Source organism: Pelophylax lessonae, assembly GCF_965119305.1.
Source record: "Pelophylax lessonae genome assembly, chromosome: 9".
NCBI lineage: Eukaryota > Metazoa > Chordata > Amphibia > Anura > Ranidae > Pelophylax > Pelophylax lessonae.
In genome coordinates this window covers 9,397,804-9,412,625 of record NC_138776.1, presented here as the reverse complement: position 1 = coordinate 9,412,625, position 14,822 = coordinate 9,397,804, and the positions used below count along the sequence as shown (strand labels likewise).

The window sequence follows — 14,822 nt, the reverse complement described above, 5'->3', positions numbered from 1 at the left end:
TTTTCAGCAAGTGTTGGTATTGGGACACATTGTAGGGTGCAGATTTCTCATTGGTTTCATCACACATTTTGTCACTAAGTGTAGGGCTCTATGCATAGAATTCTATTCTACTATTTCTACTTCTATATCAGACTTCCTGCTGGCCGATGATTTTCATTCATTACATTTTCCACAAAGTTTTTTAGTGCAGATATTTCATTATTTTTGTTTTCTATCCAGCTTTAGAGAAGTGTCTGATATTGGTGATATATAGAGACAAACAGGAGAGGAAATATTTCTCCATTATTATTATTTGATTTATGGAGTTTGGACAGAACAGTCCAGGATTGGAGATTTATGGAGCCTAAAGATGGATTTTGATGACATTCTCATATTTCTATATTATTTATGTGGTTTAGATATAAAACTGTCCCAGAATATTATTGTCTCAGTCAGTCCTGTTATACTCACTGTAATTCCTCTATCCGGCTTGTTGTCAGAGCTTCCATCACATCCCTGAAATGAGGACCCTCCAGATTGTTCACAGACAGGTTCAGTGTCCTCAGTGTCTGGTTATTTCTTATTCCAGATGCCAGGTGGGGGCAGGAACTGTCTGTCAGGTGAGTATAGTACAATCTGTAGAAGAAGAGAAGAATGTTACCAGAAGAAAATGAATTTCTCCCCCAGGAATGAATGGAACTATTCTCTATGTAGCACTGCCCCCGCAAGGACTGCTTGCTATTCACTCTGTGGATTCCCCTCCCCCGGTTCCCAGCACACGGCCATAATCCAGGACAATTCCTTCCTTCTCCTCGGCTCACTCCAATAATCAGTCCAGGGGTATTTGGTTGGTTTGGTTGTTTATTGTAGAATGGGGATAGGAGAAGGAAATAGTGGGATACTCCGACTTTAACTATTCCCAGTGATGAGGACTCCGATCTTCTCTGCTTTACTATAGATTTGGAACAGCCAGGCTGTTAATTCATCCTGCCACTCCGGGTGAATAGGAATTAAGCCTCTTATCTTTAAGATGACTTGGTGAACAATTAGTTATCTTCAGGACACTCTCCCTAGTATTCTCTCTCACTTCTTTGGCTGACACCCGTCCATTGACTGTCCCACTAGCAGGGGTGGCCCCACTCAGGTCAGGCCCCTTGACACGAGTCCCTGTACTCACAATACTGCAGTCCCAGGGTCTCCCCCTCTCAGTCAGCTCTCCTGGACCTCTGGGTTCAGCTCCTCTCCACCACTCTTCTGGCCCTCAGGATGACCTCCTGCGACTGCATGGCACCTCTACAGAAGAGGAGGAAGCCGCCCCCTCCCTCCAGGACTTCCCTCTTCAACCAAAGACCCCGCAGCACATGTGCTCCTGGCTTTTATACAGTATCCCAGAATGCACTGAGGCAACCTGCCCTCTGCCAATCACCAGGACTGTATCAAAGCCTATGCATCCATTCGTCAGGTTTCCTCCCGCTGTCCAACATGCCTCCCTATTGGACCAGTGTGAAACACTCTCTAGACTGAATGAATCGCATGCTGAGCACAATGAGCAGACCTCACTAACAGATCCTGCTCTCTGGTAGGCAGAGAACAATATAGATTTACCTGCAGCTCTCTGATAGGCAGACAGAGCTCAAACTATACTCTCTCACTAGCACCTACCTAGGAGGGTGTTACACTCAACCCCCACCAAACCGAGCCATGTCCTCACTAGCACCTACCTAGGAGGGTGCTACAAATACATACAAGGAACTAATTTCTCTTTATTGGAGATAATTTATAGTAGATCACTTTATAAAACACGATCTATTTTCTACATGTAGCACCCTCCTAGGTGGGTGCTAGGTAAAATATATATGTGGCTCTGTTCTGCCTATCAGGAGAGCATGATCTGTTAGTTAGCCTGTCACATGCTTCCAGGTGTGACTTATTGGGTCTGGGGAGTCTCCCCACTGTATCCAATGAGGGATATGGTTGGACAGTGGAGGAAACCTAGCCAATAGCACACCAGGGTTTATGACTGTCCCAGTGGGTGGGCATTGCTGCGATGCATCCTGGGATTGGGAATAAATCCTGAGGGGACATGTGACAGGGTGTCTTTTGGCGGGAGCAGAGTCCAAGGAGGAGGAAGGTCTAGGGACCAGGGGTTGAGCTGTGCTGCAGAGGATTCAGTGTGCTGACCAGTGGAGCTGCTGGGCAGGAGACGTCAGGAAAAAGAGTATAGTGAGTACTCAAGATCTGCCCAGGGGTCTGCCTAAGAGAGGGGACCACTCCAGAGATGTCAGGGGGATCCAGAAGTCAGCTAACCCAGAGTGTTACAGTAAAGGGGGTGTCAAGCAGTTAAACCCTGAAGATTAGGGGATAAAGGGGGAGCCAGGAAGGACCCTGAAGTTGTTCAGCAGTACAGTCTACCTTAACTTACAGCTTGCCTTAGGAAAGGATTACCTCAGGAAGCTTCATAACTCTTTCCACAGCCAAGGGCAAAGTGAAGCAGCGGCCTAGCCATGACTAGCACAACACAGCGTTACTCAGCGTTACTCAGCGTTACTTAGTGTTACTCAGCGTTACTCAGCGTTAACCAGCATTTTTCAAGTCGTCCCTGCCGATTGTGTATGGTTCTAGTCAGTTGGAGAGTCCCACTCATCCCTTCTCCTATCCAGGATTCTAATAAAACCTAAAGACCAAAGAAACTGGACTGATCCTTGTCTGATGTAAAAACACTTGGAAACATGCCAGATTGTTCTACTGTTGCTAATGGTAACCCAGGGGAACCCCCACACAGCCCCTCCCATGGGAGTGGCGCTACATCACTATTGGAGATTTCTCTTTTTGTGGATCCCAATTAGTAAATGTGAGATGAGAAGTGGATGAGGTAGTGTGATCCATTCATTATTCCTGTATGGGGATTGTACCATACACACTCACACTGACCTCTAGGCTTTCACCTCCAACCTTCTGCTAAGTCTTCCATTCAGTTGTGGGGATTCACTTTGATGGTCACAGAAGTCTCACTCATGTTGTGGAAACTTCATTGACTAAAAGTGACACCATTGTACTTTGGGATTTCCTTTGAACATCGTGGTGGAGGATTTGATCTTATGGTGTGGAGAAGATTTTATTATTACCGTTCTTTATTTGGACTTTTTTTGAAAATTCATACTAATAATGCTGCACTAATTTTATATCTGCTGATTATAAATTCTCTTCATTAGTTATCAGTGAAATATTCTCCATACCATTGTTATATATACACTTATAGGGAGTTTTGTGTTGGGGAGTCTCACTTTTATTGTTATATTATCACATTTATATAGTGTGAATGTTATATACTTTTTTTTTTAAAAAGATTTTTATTGAAGTCCAGCATAAACACACAGTCCACAACAGTACAACACAATGAAACATTATAACCATCACTCAGCATTCTCCAAGGGGCACATGGCAATACAGTCAGGAACAGTAGAAAAACAAAAGATTATCCCCTGGATTTATAAACTTCAATATCCCACGGACCGAGCGAGTAGCCGGACCCCATTTTTATTTGAAACACACTACCTAATAAAAAAAAAAAAAAACTTGCCCTTGCCCCCCAAACAGAACCAACACCCCAGTCACCTCACTGATCCCCCCGAGGAAGAACCAGCGGGCGACCAAACGAGCAGAACTCCGCCCATCTCCCCCCCCCCCTTCAAGTGACCCCCCCAGAGAACCTCTCTACAATAACATTCCCGACCTAGCCGGGCCCGCAGTCGTCTAAGAAACCCACGCCTGAGGAGTGTCCAGAGCCCCCAACCCCCCCCAGTACAGGTCCACTGTCCTCAAAGTCGGTCAGAAGGCATAGCCACCAAAGTAGCATCGGAGTCCACCCAGCGGTACCAAACTTTCCTAAATTTCTTAGGGGACCCCCTAGCCTCATAAGTCATCTTATATAGCACAATGTCCACATTCACCACCCTCTTCCACATGTCTAGGGACAACACCTCAGTATAGATCCACCTCCTGGCGATTAACTTCCGCGCACAAAAGAAAAGGATGCGGATAAATAACTTAGTGGCCATATCCAGTCCCTCCACCTCTATTACCCCCAGAAGGCACACCAGGGGCGAGCAAATATTCGGGAGTCCAAAGTTCTCCTCCATAAACTTCGTAATTTGAGACCACAAGGGTCTCACCTTAGGACAATCCCACACCATGTGCAAAAGGGACCCCCTACCCCCTGAACATTTATGGCACACAGCAGAATCCCTCTTGCGCATGGAAAACAGGCGGGCCGGAGTGTAATATGTCTGATGAAGATATCGCAATTGGATCATCTTATCAGTAGACGAGATAACCGTACCAAGGTACGTCTCCAAAACCTCCTCCCAGCGTTCCTCCGTCAATTCCGGTATAAAAGCTAGCCATCTAACTCTGGCCCTATCTACCACCCCAGGACCCCCAGGACCCAGCGCCCCATAGAATCTAGAGATCCGTTTCAAAGGCTCCGGATCCAGCAGCACAGTCTCAAGAGAGGGGTTAGCCAAGACCACCTCCCCCCCCCGAACTGCGCCCGCACCGCATGCTGGAGTTGCAGATATCTGAAGCGCCACGTCCCGGGAATCCCAAAGCTGTCTCTCAACTGCATGAATGACACCATCTTACCCTGAGAAAACAATTGATGCAAATATTTAAGGCCAAACCTGGCCCACTGTCCCCCATCTTGCAGGCTAGCAAGCTCCCGCAACGATGGGTTGAACCACAACGGAGCATTCGGAGATGACTCCAACGGAGTATCCCCCAGCTTCCGAGCACAAATCCGAAAAATCCTCCCAGGCAACCCCATCACCGACCCCAAATTCCGCCCAGGGCCCCCCCCCCTGTACAAAACATTGATCAGCGATTCAAATGAGGAGGCAAGTGCCGCCTCCACCTCTACCGTCGCGTTAGGCACCTGCGGAGAAAACCGCCAATGCAGAAAGACCAATTGTGCTGCAAAGTAATAGGACCGCAAGTCCGGCACCGCCAATCCCCCCCTCGCTACCGGGCACTTGAGCACCGACAAAGCCACCCTAGAGGGTCTACTACCCCACAGCAGGGTGGTAAGGATTGCGTCGATCCTCCGGAAAACCTTCCTCGGAACATAGACCGGAGAATTCGACAGGATGTATAAGAATTTGGGCAAAAAAATCATCTTAAAAAGATTTACTCTGCCCAGCAGCGAGAGGGGGAGGGACCGCCACCGTTCCACCCTTTCCCGAAAGGCCTTCACAATAGGAGCAAGATTGGTCTCCAAAAACCCAGATATCGGCATCTGAAACACGATTCCCAGATATTTAAAGGTACTGGACAGGGGGATCGGGCACCCAGCCGGAGCCACAACCCCCTCGTCCAGTGGAAAGAGAGATGACTTGGCCCAATTGATACAGAACCCAGAGTACTCCCCAAACTCCCGAATCACACTGATGGCATAGGTCAAGGAAGGTCCCGGATCCTGCAAGTACAACAGCATATCGTCCGCATATAATGAGACCCGTTCCTCCATAGAGCCCACCCTCAACCCTCTGAAAACCACACTCTCCCGCAATCTCATCGCCAGAGGTTCCATAGCCAGGGCGAAGAGCAGGGGTGACAAAGGACATCCCTGTCTGGTCCCCCTATGCATCCGGAAGGGCTCAGAGATCTGTCCATTAACCCTAACCCTCATCAGAGGCTCTGTATACAGCAATTGAACCCAGGAGCGAAAAACCGGGCCGAAGCCGTACGCCTCCAGCACCCGGAATAGATACGGCCACTCCACCGAGTCGAAGGCCTTCTGAGTGTCCAAAGAGGCCACCACCCGTTCCCCGCACACGTCATGTTGAGCCTGAAGATTGACAAAAAGACGCCGCACATTCATCTGCGCACACCGCCCCGGCATAAAGCCCGTCTGATCCGCCCTAATCAATTTCAGGATAACCGTCTGCAGCCTCATAGCTAGAACTTTGGCCAAAATTTTGGTGTCAACATTAATCAACGAGATTGGTCTGTACGCCCCACAATCTCTCGGGTCCTTCCCCGGTTTCGGGATAAGCACCACCAATGCCTCTCTCATAGAAAGAGGCAGAACCCCCCCTGTCCGCGCAGAATCGTACAAGTGCAGCAAACGGGGCGACAACTCCTCCCTAAAGGTGTGATACCATTCCGACGGCATCCCATCCAGACCAGGGGACTTCCGGGGGGAGAAGGACGCAATGGCCCTTCCCACCTCCCCCACAGTAAGTCCCTTATCCAGGAAACTGACCTCCTCAGCCGACAACTGCGGGAACTCCACACCCTGCAGATAGTCATCGAGCTCCGCCCGGTCCCGGGCCAGACCCGATTTATATAGGTCCTCATAGTAGCGAGTAAATTCTCGAAGTATCCCAGCAGTATCCCTAACTTCCCTACCCTGTTCGCCCAGCACACAGCCAACATGCACCGGCGCATGCTCCGAGCGAGCCAGAAAGGCCAACATCCGCCCATTCTTGTCCCCAAACTCAAACACCCTCCGCCGCTGGGCCAACATAGTTTTGGTCGTCTGGTCAGTCAGGAACATCTGTAGGTCTCTGGTCGCCTGTCTCCAACTAAGCAACCCCTCCGGGTCCGGAGCACCCACATAGTCCATCTCAGTCCTAGAAACCACCAGCTCCTTTTCCGCCCTAGTAGAGGCCAGTTGTCTCCTAAAGCTTTTCAATTCGGTCATGAAAACCCCCCTCAAGGTAGCCTTAAAGGCCTCCCATTGAAGCTGAGGTTCCCCATACTCCCCGTTCTCCACCCAGTAGTTGGCTATGGCCCGTGAACAAGCAATCTTAATATATTCCTCCTGTAACCAACTGGCCTCCATCCTCCACTGACGTACCCCCTCCCTAAACCCCACCCGAAGAGTGAGAGCCAGGGGAGAGTGATCCGAGTGGACTCTCGGCAAATATTCCACCGAGTCCACCAGACCCAATCCCGCCTCCCCGGCGAGGACGGTGTCCACCCGAGACAGTGACTTATATGTCTCCGAGTAGCACGAAAACTCCCGGGCCAACGGGTGAGTGTGTCTCCAAACATCCCGAAAACCAGAAGAGGCCAACCACCTCGCCAAAGGAGCCGGAGAACCGGCCTTACCCCTCAGCCTGTCAAGCTCCGGGTCAGAGACAGCATTAAAATCCCCCATAATGTACACTTGTCCCTCCGCCACCTCCATGGTTGCCTTGAAAATCACATCCATCAGGGCCAAGGAGAATGGAGGAGGCACATAAACATTTACAACTGTCAGTATTTGTAGGCACACCTTGATGACCAGGATCACATACCTCCCAAACACATCAGTTTTAACCATTTGTATCGTGATAGGCATTGCTTTCGTTACCAAAATAGAGACCCCTCTCGCATAAGAGGAGTACGTTGAATGATACATGCTAGCAATATGCGCCCTCTTCAAGGAGAGGATCCTGGAGCCTTGTAGATGAGTTTCCTGCAACAGAATCAGATGCGGCTTATGCGCCTTAAGATAATCAAAAATCAATGAACGTTTAAATTTCGAGTTCAAGCCCCGGACATTCCAGGACACCACTTTCAGACGCTCAGCCATCATGTGCATTTCCAGACAGCAGAACACTCCTCCCACCACATCCTCCAGGGCCCTCCCACTCAGCCCCAACTCCAGGATCCTCTCCTCCATCAAGCAGCAGACATTCCCATATCACCAGATCACAGTAAATACAGGTCCCCCCACATGGCAGAGTCCCATCCGAGTTCCCCCAGTCACCTGAAATGGAAAAAACAAGAGCCCCATCCCACTCCCTCCCCACCCCCCTCCCTGCACCCAGCCCCAAACCCGCCAAGTGCTTCATTCCCAAAACACAAAACTAGAAAAAACACCAGAGTCTCTACCTCAGAAGTGCAATACCACCCCTCCCCCCTCCCCAAGATCACTCGGACCAGCCCCCCCACAACATCAGGTCCACAGTCCTTAGGTTTACCAAAGAAAAAAAAAACCAAAACCCCCCCCCCCTACACAGTTCAGCAGCGAGCCAAGTGTTCAAAAAAAAAGGTCCTTGAGGCCAGAGAAAAAAAAAAGGGAGCAGAAAAAAACAGAAGGAAAAAAAAAGGGAAAAAAAAACCAGGAGAAAAAAGAGTCCCTCCAACCACCTGTAAAAAAAAACTCCATTCACAGTCACACAAACTCCAGCCGAGCAGAATCATGGTACAGCAGTAGGCAGGTCAAGCCACACTCAGGATCTCCCAGGGGACCCACGCCGGGCTCCAGGGCCCCTCGCATCAAGCCACGCAGACGCCTCCGTCGGATTATTGAAGAAGTGGGCCTTGCCCCCATCCACCACCCGCAGCTTGGCCGGGTACAGCATACTGTACCCCAAATTAAGTTCTCGGAGACGCCGTTTCACAGGTTGATAGCTGGCTCTCTGCTTCTGCGTTGTTGCCGAAAAGTCAGGATAAATTGAAACACGATATCCATTAAACTCCAATGCAGGGCCTGTACGGGCCACCCGCAGAATGTTCTCCCTGTCCCTGAAATGCACCAACTTTGCGATCATAGGGCGAGGTATGGCCCCCCTTGGCGGTGCCTTGGAGGGAATCCTATGGGCCCATTCAATAGCAAACAGCCTAGTGAAGGTGGCAGCATCCATGTTGGCTTTCAGCCAGCCCTCTAGAAAGTCCTCCGGGTGCCCGGCCTCCGAACCCTCGGGAAACCCCACAAACCTGAGGTTATTGCGGCGCATGCGATCCTCCATATCCGCCAACTTCAGCGTATGTTCAGCCACTATCTGCTTAGACACCTGCACCGTTGTCTCCATAGGGCGGACCACAGTCTCCACATCCTGAATCCTCCTGTCCGCTGCACGCGTCCTGTCCTTCACTTTGGCCAGATCATGCTTCAAAAAAGAGAACTCCATCTTAAGCCCATCGATTTGGTCAGTCAATGAAGAGCGACAGAATTGTATGGCCTCCATAATTTGGGACAGGGACGGTTCCCCAGAGGCTGAGGGATGAGAGCCAGCGCTGTCAGCACAGACCGGCTTCACCAGCCGATCCAACGATCTCCCCCTCTGTCTATGCCCCTTCCCAGGAGGCCTGGGAGCGGGCTCAGGCGCCTCAGGATCATCCCAGATATCCCCCACAACGTCCGCACCAGCCCGCTCCCTCGGCACCTCCTCCGCCAGGCGACCGGCGCCATCTTGGGATCCCCAGGCAAAGCGCGCCAGTCTGTCCCCGGGCGGCACCGGAGCCGCTTTACCGTATTTGACCATCTCCAACACTGTCCTTCCAGGTCCAGGGGTTCCCCCGAGCAGGCAACAGAAGAAAAAAACGGAGTTTGCGGGCAGGATGAGTACAGGATCACAGGCAGTCAGCGGAGCTCTCACTCAGAACGTCCTCACATGCCGGCCGCTGGCTCCGCCCAGTTGTGAATGTTATATACTAGTGCTGCAGTCTTCCATATTATACTAGAAGTGCGAACTCCACCAATACTCATCAAATATAACAATTACATTCACTACAAACATTTCATACATGTGAGCAAGGGCAGATCTCCTGCAACCTATTCACAGCTACATCAATCTATATAACATATAATGTACAAATATAGATAAACATGAAGAGCAACAAAGTTATCTTATAATATTGCAAACATCGAGAGAAAGTTCATAAATGTGAAAAAGTGGATTTCCTACAACCCATTCACCACTACTTCCATCTCCAATCACCATACAGTGACTTGTGCAGTAACAGAAATAATAATTCCCAAAGATTCATCCAGATGGTTTATATCAATGCTGATCAGCTGCCACCTCTTTGCAGCAACTTCAATCATCCTCCACCACACCGGTGAGAAAACAGGTCACTTACCAAAAGGTTTGTCCCCACAAGCAAGGCCCAGACATGCATGTTTACTTGCAATAGATTTTTATTAATTTTCAAACATTACAGCAAAATTTGTTAAATTATTCATTGTCTCATGTACAATGTTTCCAACAAAACATATAGAGGTAGAATTGCAGAACTCAATCATCAAAGAGAAATAAAATAAAGAAAGAATAACATCTCAAAAGTAAACGTTAACAACCAAAAACTGTTCCAGTCATTTCACTAGTGTTTGTGTTTGTGTTAACGGTGGCCCAACCCCCATCAAGGGACGGGGGTGAAGTATTTGCTGGTAGTCCAAATGTGCCAAGTAGAGTGGAATTTGGATCCATTATGAGTCGAGTAAGCGTAAGCCTTCTCCATAGAGTATTGGAGATTAACCATTCTAATGACTTCCAGGTGAGATGGGGATATGGTCTGCTTCCAGTGTTTGGCTATCAGTGTCCTGGCTGCTACCAGGATGTGGAAGCATACCGTTCTCATGTGTAAGGGTATGTTGTGTATTCCTAAGTTCAGTATTGCCATGGCCATGGTTGGTTGGGTGAGTATGCCCGTGGTGGTCGAAAGAACCTCAAACACCCTCCTCCAAAAGCTGGTTATGCTCTTGCACTTCCAGAAAATATGAGAAATAGTACCTATTTGGTCACAGTTTCGCCAGCATAGCGGGCTCTGAGAACTAAAAAATTTAGACAGGCGATAAGGTGTGAGGTACCATCTGGTCAGAAGTTTTTGCATTTGTTCCCAGTGGTTTATGCATCTGGAGGCCATGAAGGAGGTGTGGATCGCCGTTTTCCACTGGTAATCGGAATAGGGTGTCTGAAGCTCACTCTCCCACTTAACCATGTGTGTCGTTTTATGAAAGGCGGTCTTGTGTCCTATAAGGTTGTATATGAGGGATATGCCTTTTACTGGGGACTTTACGTTCGTGAGGAATTGCCATAGGGTGACAGGTAGCCACAACTTGGGCAAGGGATATTTGCGTAAAAAGCTAATTATGGTGTTATGGGCAAACATGGCATTGTTGGGTAGATTAAATTCTGTGTGTAGGTCTTGAAAGGACTTGAGTGAATCCTGTTGGTATAGTTGAGATACCGACTGTATCCCAGCAGCCGTGAGCATGGTGGTTTTTGTGAACGGAAGAAGAACAGTGAATACTGTGAGAGGTATTGGGATCAACACATCTGTCGGATGTGTGGGCTTCCGTGCGATGAGAGCTCGCCAGGAGTGCAGCGTCGCACGAGACGTGATTGGCAATGATCTCATATCTAGGGGTTTCCATGCGTCAGCTAGAAGTAGTAAACCGAGATCCGACGTTCGCGTCGATGCCGCTTCTATTGGCAGCCAGGGGAGGCTACGTGTATTGGAGAACCAGTGTTGGATGGGGGTCAGTCTTGTTGCGTGGTAGTAATCCGTTATGTCTGGTAGCCCTAGCCCACCCGCCTTTTTGTGACGAATCATATGCGATTGAGAACATCTGGCTCTCTTTCGCTGCCATACAAATGTGCAAAGTATTTTGGACATGGAAGTGAGGTATGCGCTGGTGACATGTATCGGAAGGGTGCGGAATATGTATAGTATTTTTGGTAGACAAAGCATTTTGAATGCCGCTATACGTCCCGCCCAGGAGATTTCGGTCGACTTGATACCATTGGTATCTGCTGTTAGGGTGGACAGTAGGGACTTCATGTTGGAGTGTAGCAATTTGGATGTGGGGAATGCCAGCTGGATCCCCAAGTATTTCAGCGAGTCAGATGACCAAGCGTATGGGAGTATTGTTTGGAGATGTTTTCGGGTGTTGTCTGGTATATTCATGCCTAAGATTTCGGATTTGCCAAAATTCACTTTATAGAAGGACACCTTGCTAAAGTCTTGAAGAATTTTATGGGCTGCTGGGAGGGACACTATAGGGTTCGATAGGCTTAAAATGACATTGTCAGCAAATAGAGTGATGACGTGCTTGGAGGATCCAAATTTAAAGCCCGATACCATGGGGGAGGTGCGAAGTAATTCAGCCAGTGGCTCTATTAGCAAGTTAAAGATGAGGGGCGACAGGGGGCAGCCCTGACGCGTACCGTTTGTAATGCGAAAGGGTTTAGAAAGCATGCCAGCGGAGAGCACCTTAGCAGATGGGGAGGAATATAAAGCCATTATGGCCGACAGTATCGGACCCGAAAATCCGAACTTGCGCAAAACCGATTCCATGTATCCCCAGTGTATGCGGTCGAACGCCTTCTCTGCGTCTATGGAAAGAAGCAGAGAAGGCGTTCTGGAGCTCTCAGCGTGGTGCATTAGGTTTATTACCCTTCTGGTCGCATCCGGGGCTTGCCGTCCCCGGACAAATCCCATTTGGTCACCTCCCAATAGCTTCGGTAAAAGGTGCGCTAGGCGGTTGGCTAGGATTTTTGCATACAATTTGGCGTCGTTGTTTAACAGGGATATGGGTCTAAAGTTCGCTGGTGCTGTAGGGGGTTTGCCTGGTTTAGGGAGGGTTATTATGTTTGCCTGGAGCATCTCCTCTGGGAAGGCGCCTGTGGCAATGGCCGAGGAAAATGCTGACAACATGTGGGGTGAAAGAATATCATGGAATGACCTGTAGTATTCATTTGTCAACCCGTCAGGGCCTGGGGATTTATTTAAAGGAGTACCTAGAATAGTCTGGGATAATTCTTTTGGCGTAAATGGTGCATTTAGGGATGATAGGTCCTCGGGCGTGAGAGAGGGGAGGTTCATGCGTCTCAAGAAGGTGAGAATGTCCGACGTCGACGGGTTGTGTGTGGTTGCGTCTTTGCGTAGGTTGTACAGTGATTCATAATAGTCGGCGAAAGCGTCCGCAATTTGTTGGGGGTGCGTGTGTTTTTTACCCGTATGAGGGTGAGTTATGAACGCTATTTTGGATTTCACTCTCCTGGCTTTGAGCCTGGAGGCCAGAAACTTGCCTGCCTTGTTATGGGCCGAGTAATACTGAAGTCGGAGTTTCGCCATCATTTTGTCGTGATTGACCAGCAGAAGCCTACGGAGATACGATCTGAGGGTCGAAAGTTTGGTGGACAATAATTGTGAGGGGTGCTGTTTATTGGCCTCCTCCAAGGATTTAATGTTTTCAAGGGTGTCTCGAAGCGATTTCTGATGTTTCTTTTTTAATCTAGATGCCAGTTGAATAAGAATTCCTCTCACATATGCCTTATGGGCATTCCAGAGCGTGAAAGGGTCCATGGTCGGGGCGGCGTTGTTTGCGAAGAATTCCCTGAGGTGAGTTTGGATGTGCTTGAGAGAGTCGGGGTCTGACAGAATGGTATTGTTGCATCTCCAAATGTACTGCGACGACTGGGGGGCTGATGTAGATATGGACATATGTATGGCCGCATGGTCTGACCACGTGATGGGGTATATAGATGTATGCAAAACCAAGGGCAGGATCGTTGAGTCTACCAGGAACATGTCGATCCTGGAGTAAGTGAGGTGGCACGCCGAGAAGAAGGTATAGTCTCTCTCCTCCGCGTGCTGGTATCTCCATATATCGTGCAGATTTTCCACATGTAGGAGAGCTGCCATGGAAGTAGACAAGGTTTTGCCACCGGAGGTCGAGTCCAAGGCAGGGTCTGCTACGATGTTAAAATCCCCACATATGATCAATTTGCCTACCGTGAGCTTGCGAACTTTTGTGAATAGTTTCCGCAGGAATTTGAGCTGGTGGCAGTTGGGAGCATACACGTTTACAATAGTATAATCACAATCATTAATATTGCAGTGTAAGATAATGAACCTTCCGTCTGTATCCTCCACCACCCTAGAGTAGGTGAAGGTCACAGAGTTGCTAACGGCCAGCAGGGTTCCTCGTTTCTTTTCAGGGGAGTTTGCCATAAACACATGGGGATAGTCTGGATGAGAGCAGCGCGGTACTGAACCGAGCTTGAAGTGGGTTTCCTGAATGGCCAGGATGTCTGCCTTGTGAGTCTTTGCTTCCTTCCACATCGAGAAGCGCTTTACGGGGTGGTTCAGCCCCTTAACATTCAGCGATAATAGCTGTAAGGACATATTAGGGTTTGAGGAAGTTCAGAGAGTTCGAAGCGGGCTCGCCGCTGAGGATGAGAGCATACCATATGAAACTTGGCATAGGAAGTACAAAGGGGTACCTGGAGGGAGGACGCGTAAGCCTCCGATAGTTGGGTATCAAGGATGGTTCAAATGGTGTTCGTGTGGAGTCCGGTGAGTGGCACAGAGGAAGACTGGATGGAAGTCCGGAACATATTGCTGATGATGGAAACAACTGTCCATGGATGTTGCTGAAGTCGTAACTGGGTCCTGCTTTAAAAAGAATTGTAGAAAACAAGAAAAAAACAACACAGGTAAAAAAGGATACGATCCTGACGGACCATAAGGGCAGCCATTGCTACTCGGCTGGTGGGGTAGCTAGCACGATATCAAGTGCTACAGAGGGCGGGAGGGCCAGTGCGCCCAGCCAAGGAAATAGAAGTCATTATCATTTTGAGCGGTGAGAGGACCTGGATCTGGAAGGCCTAGACACCGTATGCCAGTCAGGTTGCATACGTGGTAGTGGAGGATCTGGGTGTCTAGGTCATTGTTCGGTGGTGTCAGGGAGGATGTGCCACTGTTTAAGGAGACGGAGGCCTTGTTCCATAGATGTGATTTGGGAGGTGGACCCCATATGGGTCACACAGAGCTTGGCGGGGTATTTCCACTTATATATGATTTTATTGTTCCTCAGGGCCTTGGTTATGGAATTTAGATTTCTTCTCAATTGGAGTGTATATTGAGAGTAATCAGGCAAGACCTGGAGGGTCGATGCACTTTCAGGGAGGCGATCTTTCCTCCGGAGCGAGTCTAATATCTTCTCTTTAGCCTGAAAATAGTGTATCCTCATGAGGACATCCCGAGGGACGTCTTGCGGTAGGAATGATGGTTTGGGGAGCCGGTGGATGCGATCAATAGTAAGGTCCGCATTGGTGAGTTCAGGC

General features: G+C 49.1%; 1 protein-coding gene across 2 annotated transcripts in view; it reads right to left on the bottom strand.

The window, feature by feature from the left end:
* LOC309564529 (NACHT, LRR and PYD domains-containing protein 12-like) overlaps positions 1-14,822 on the bottom strand; it is a 579,648-nt gene that overhangs the window by 142,351 nt on the left and 422,475 nt on the right. For both annotated transcript variants that reach the window (XM_082269162.1, XM_082269163.1), the window contains one exon: positions 451-615. In XM_082269162.1, coding sequence (XP_082125288.1) covers positions 451-615 — 165 coding nt within the window. The remainder of the gene's footprint in view (positions 1-450; positions 616-14,822) is intronic.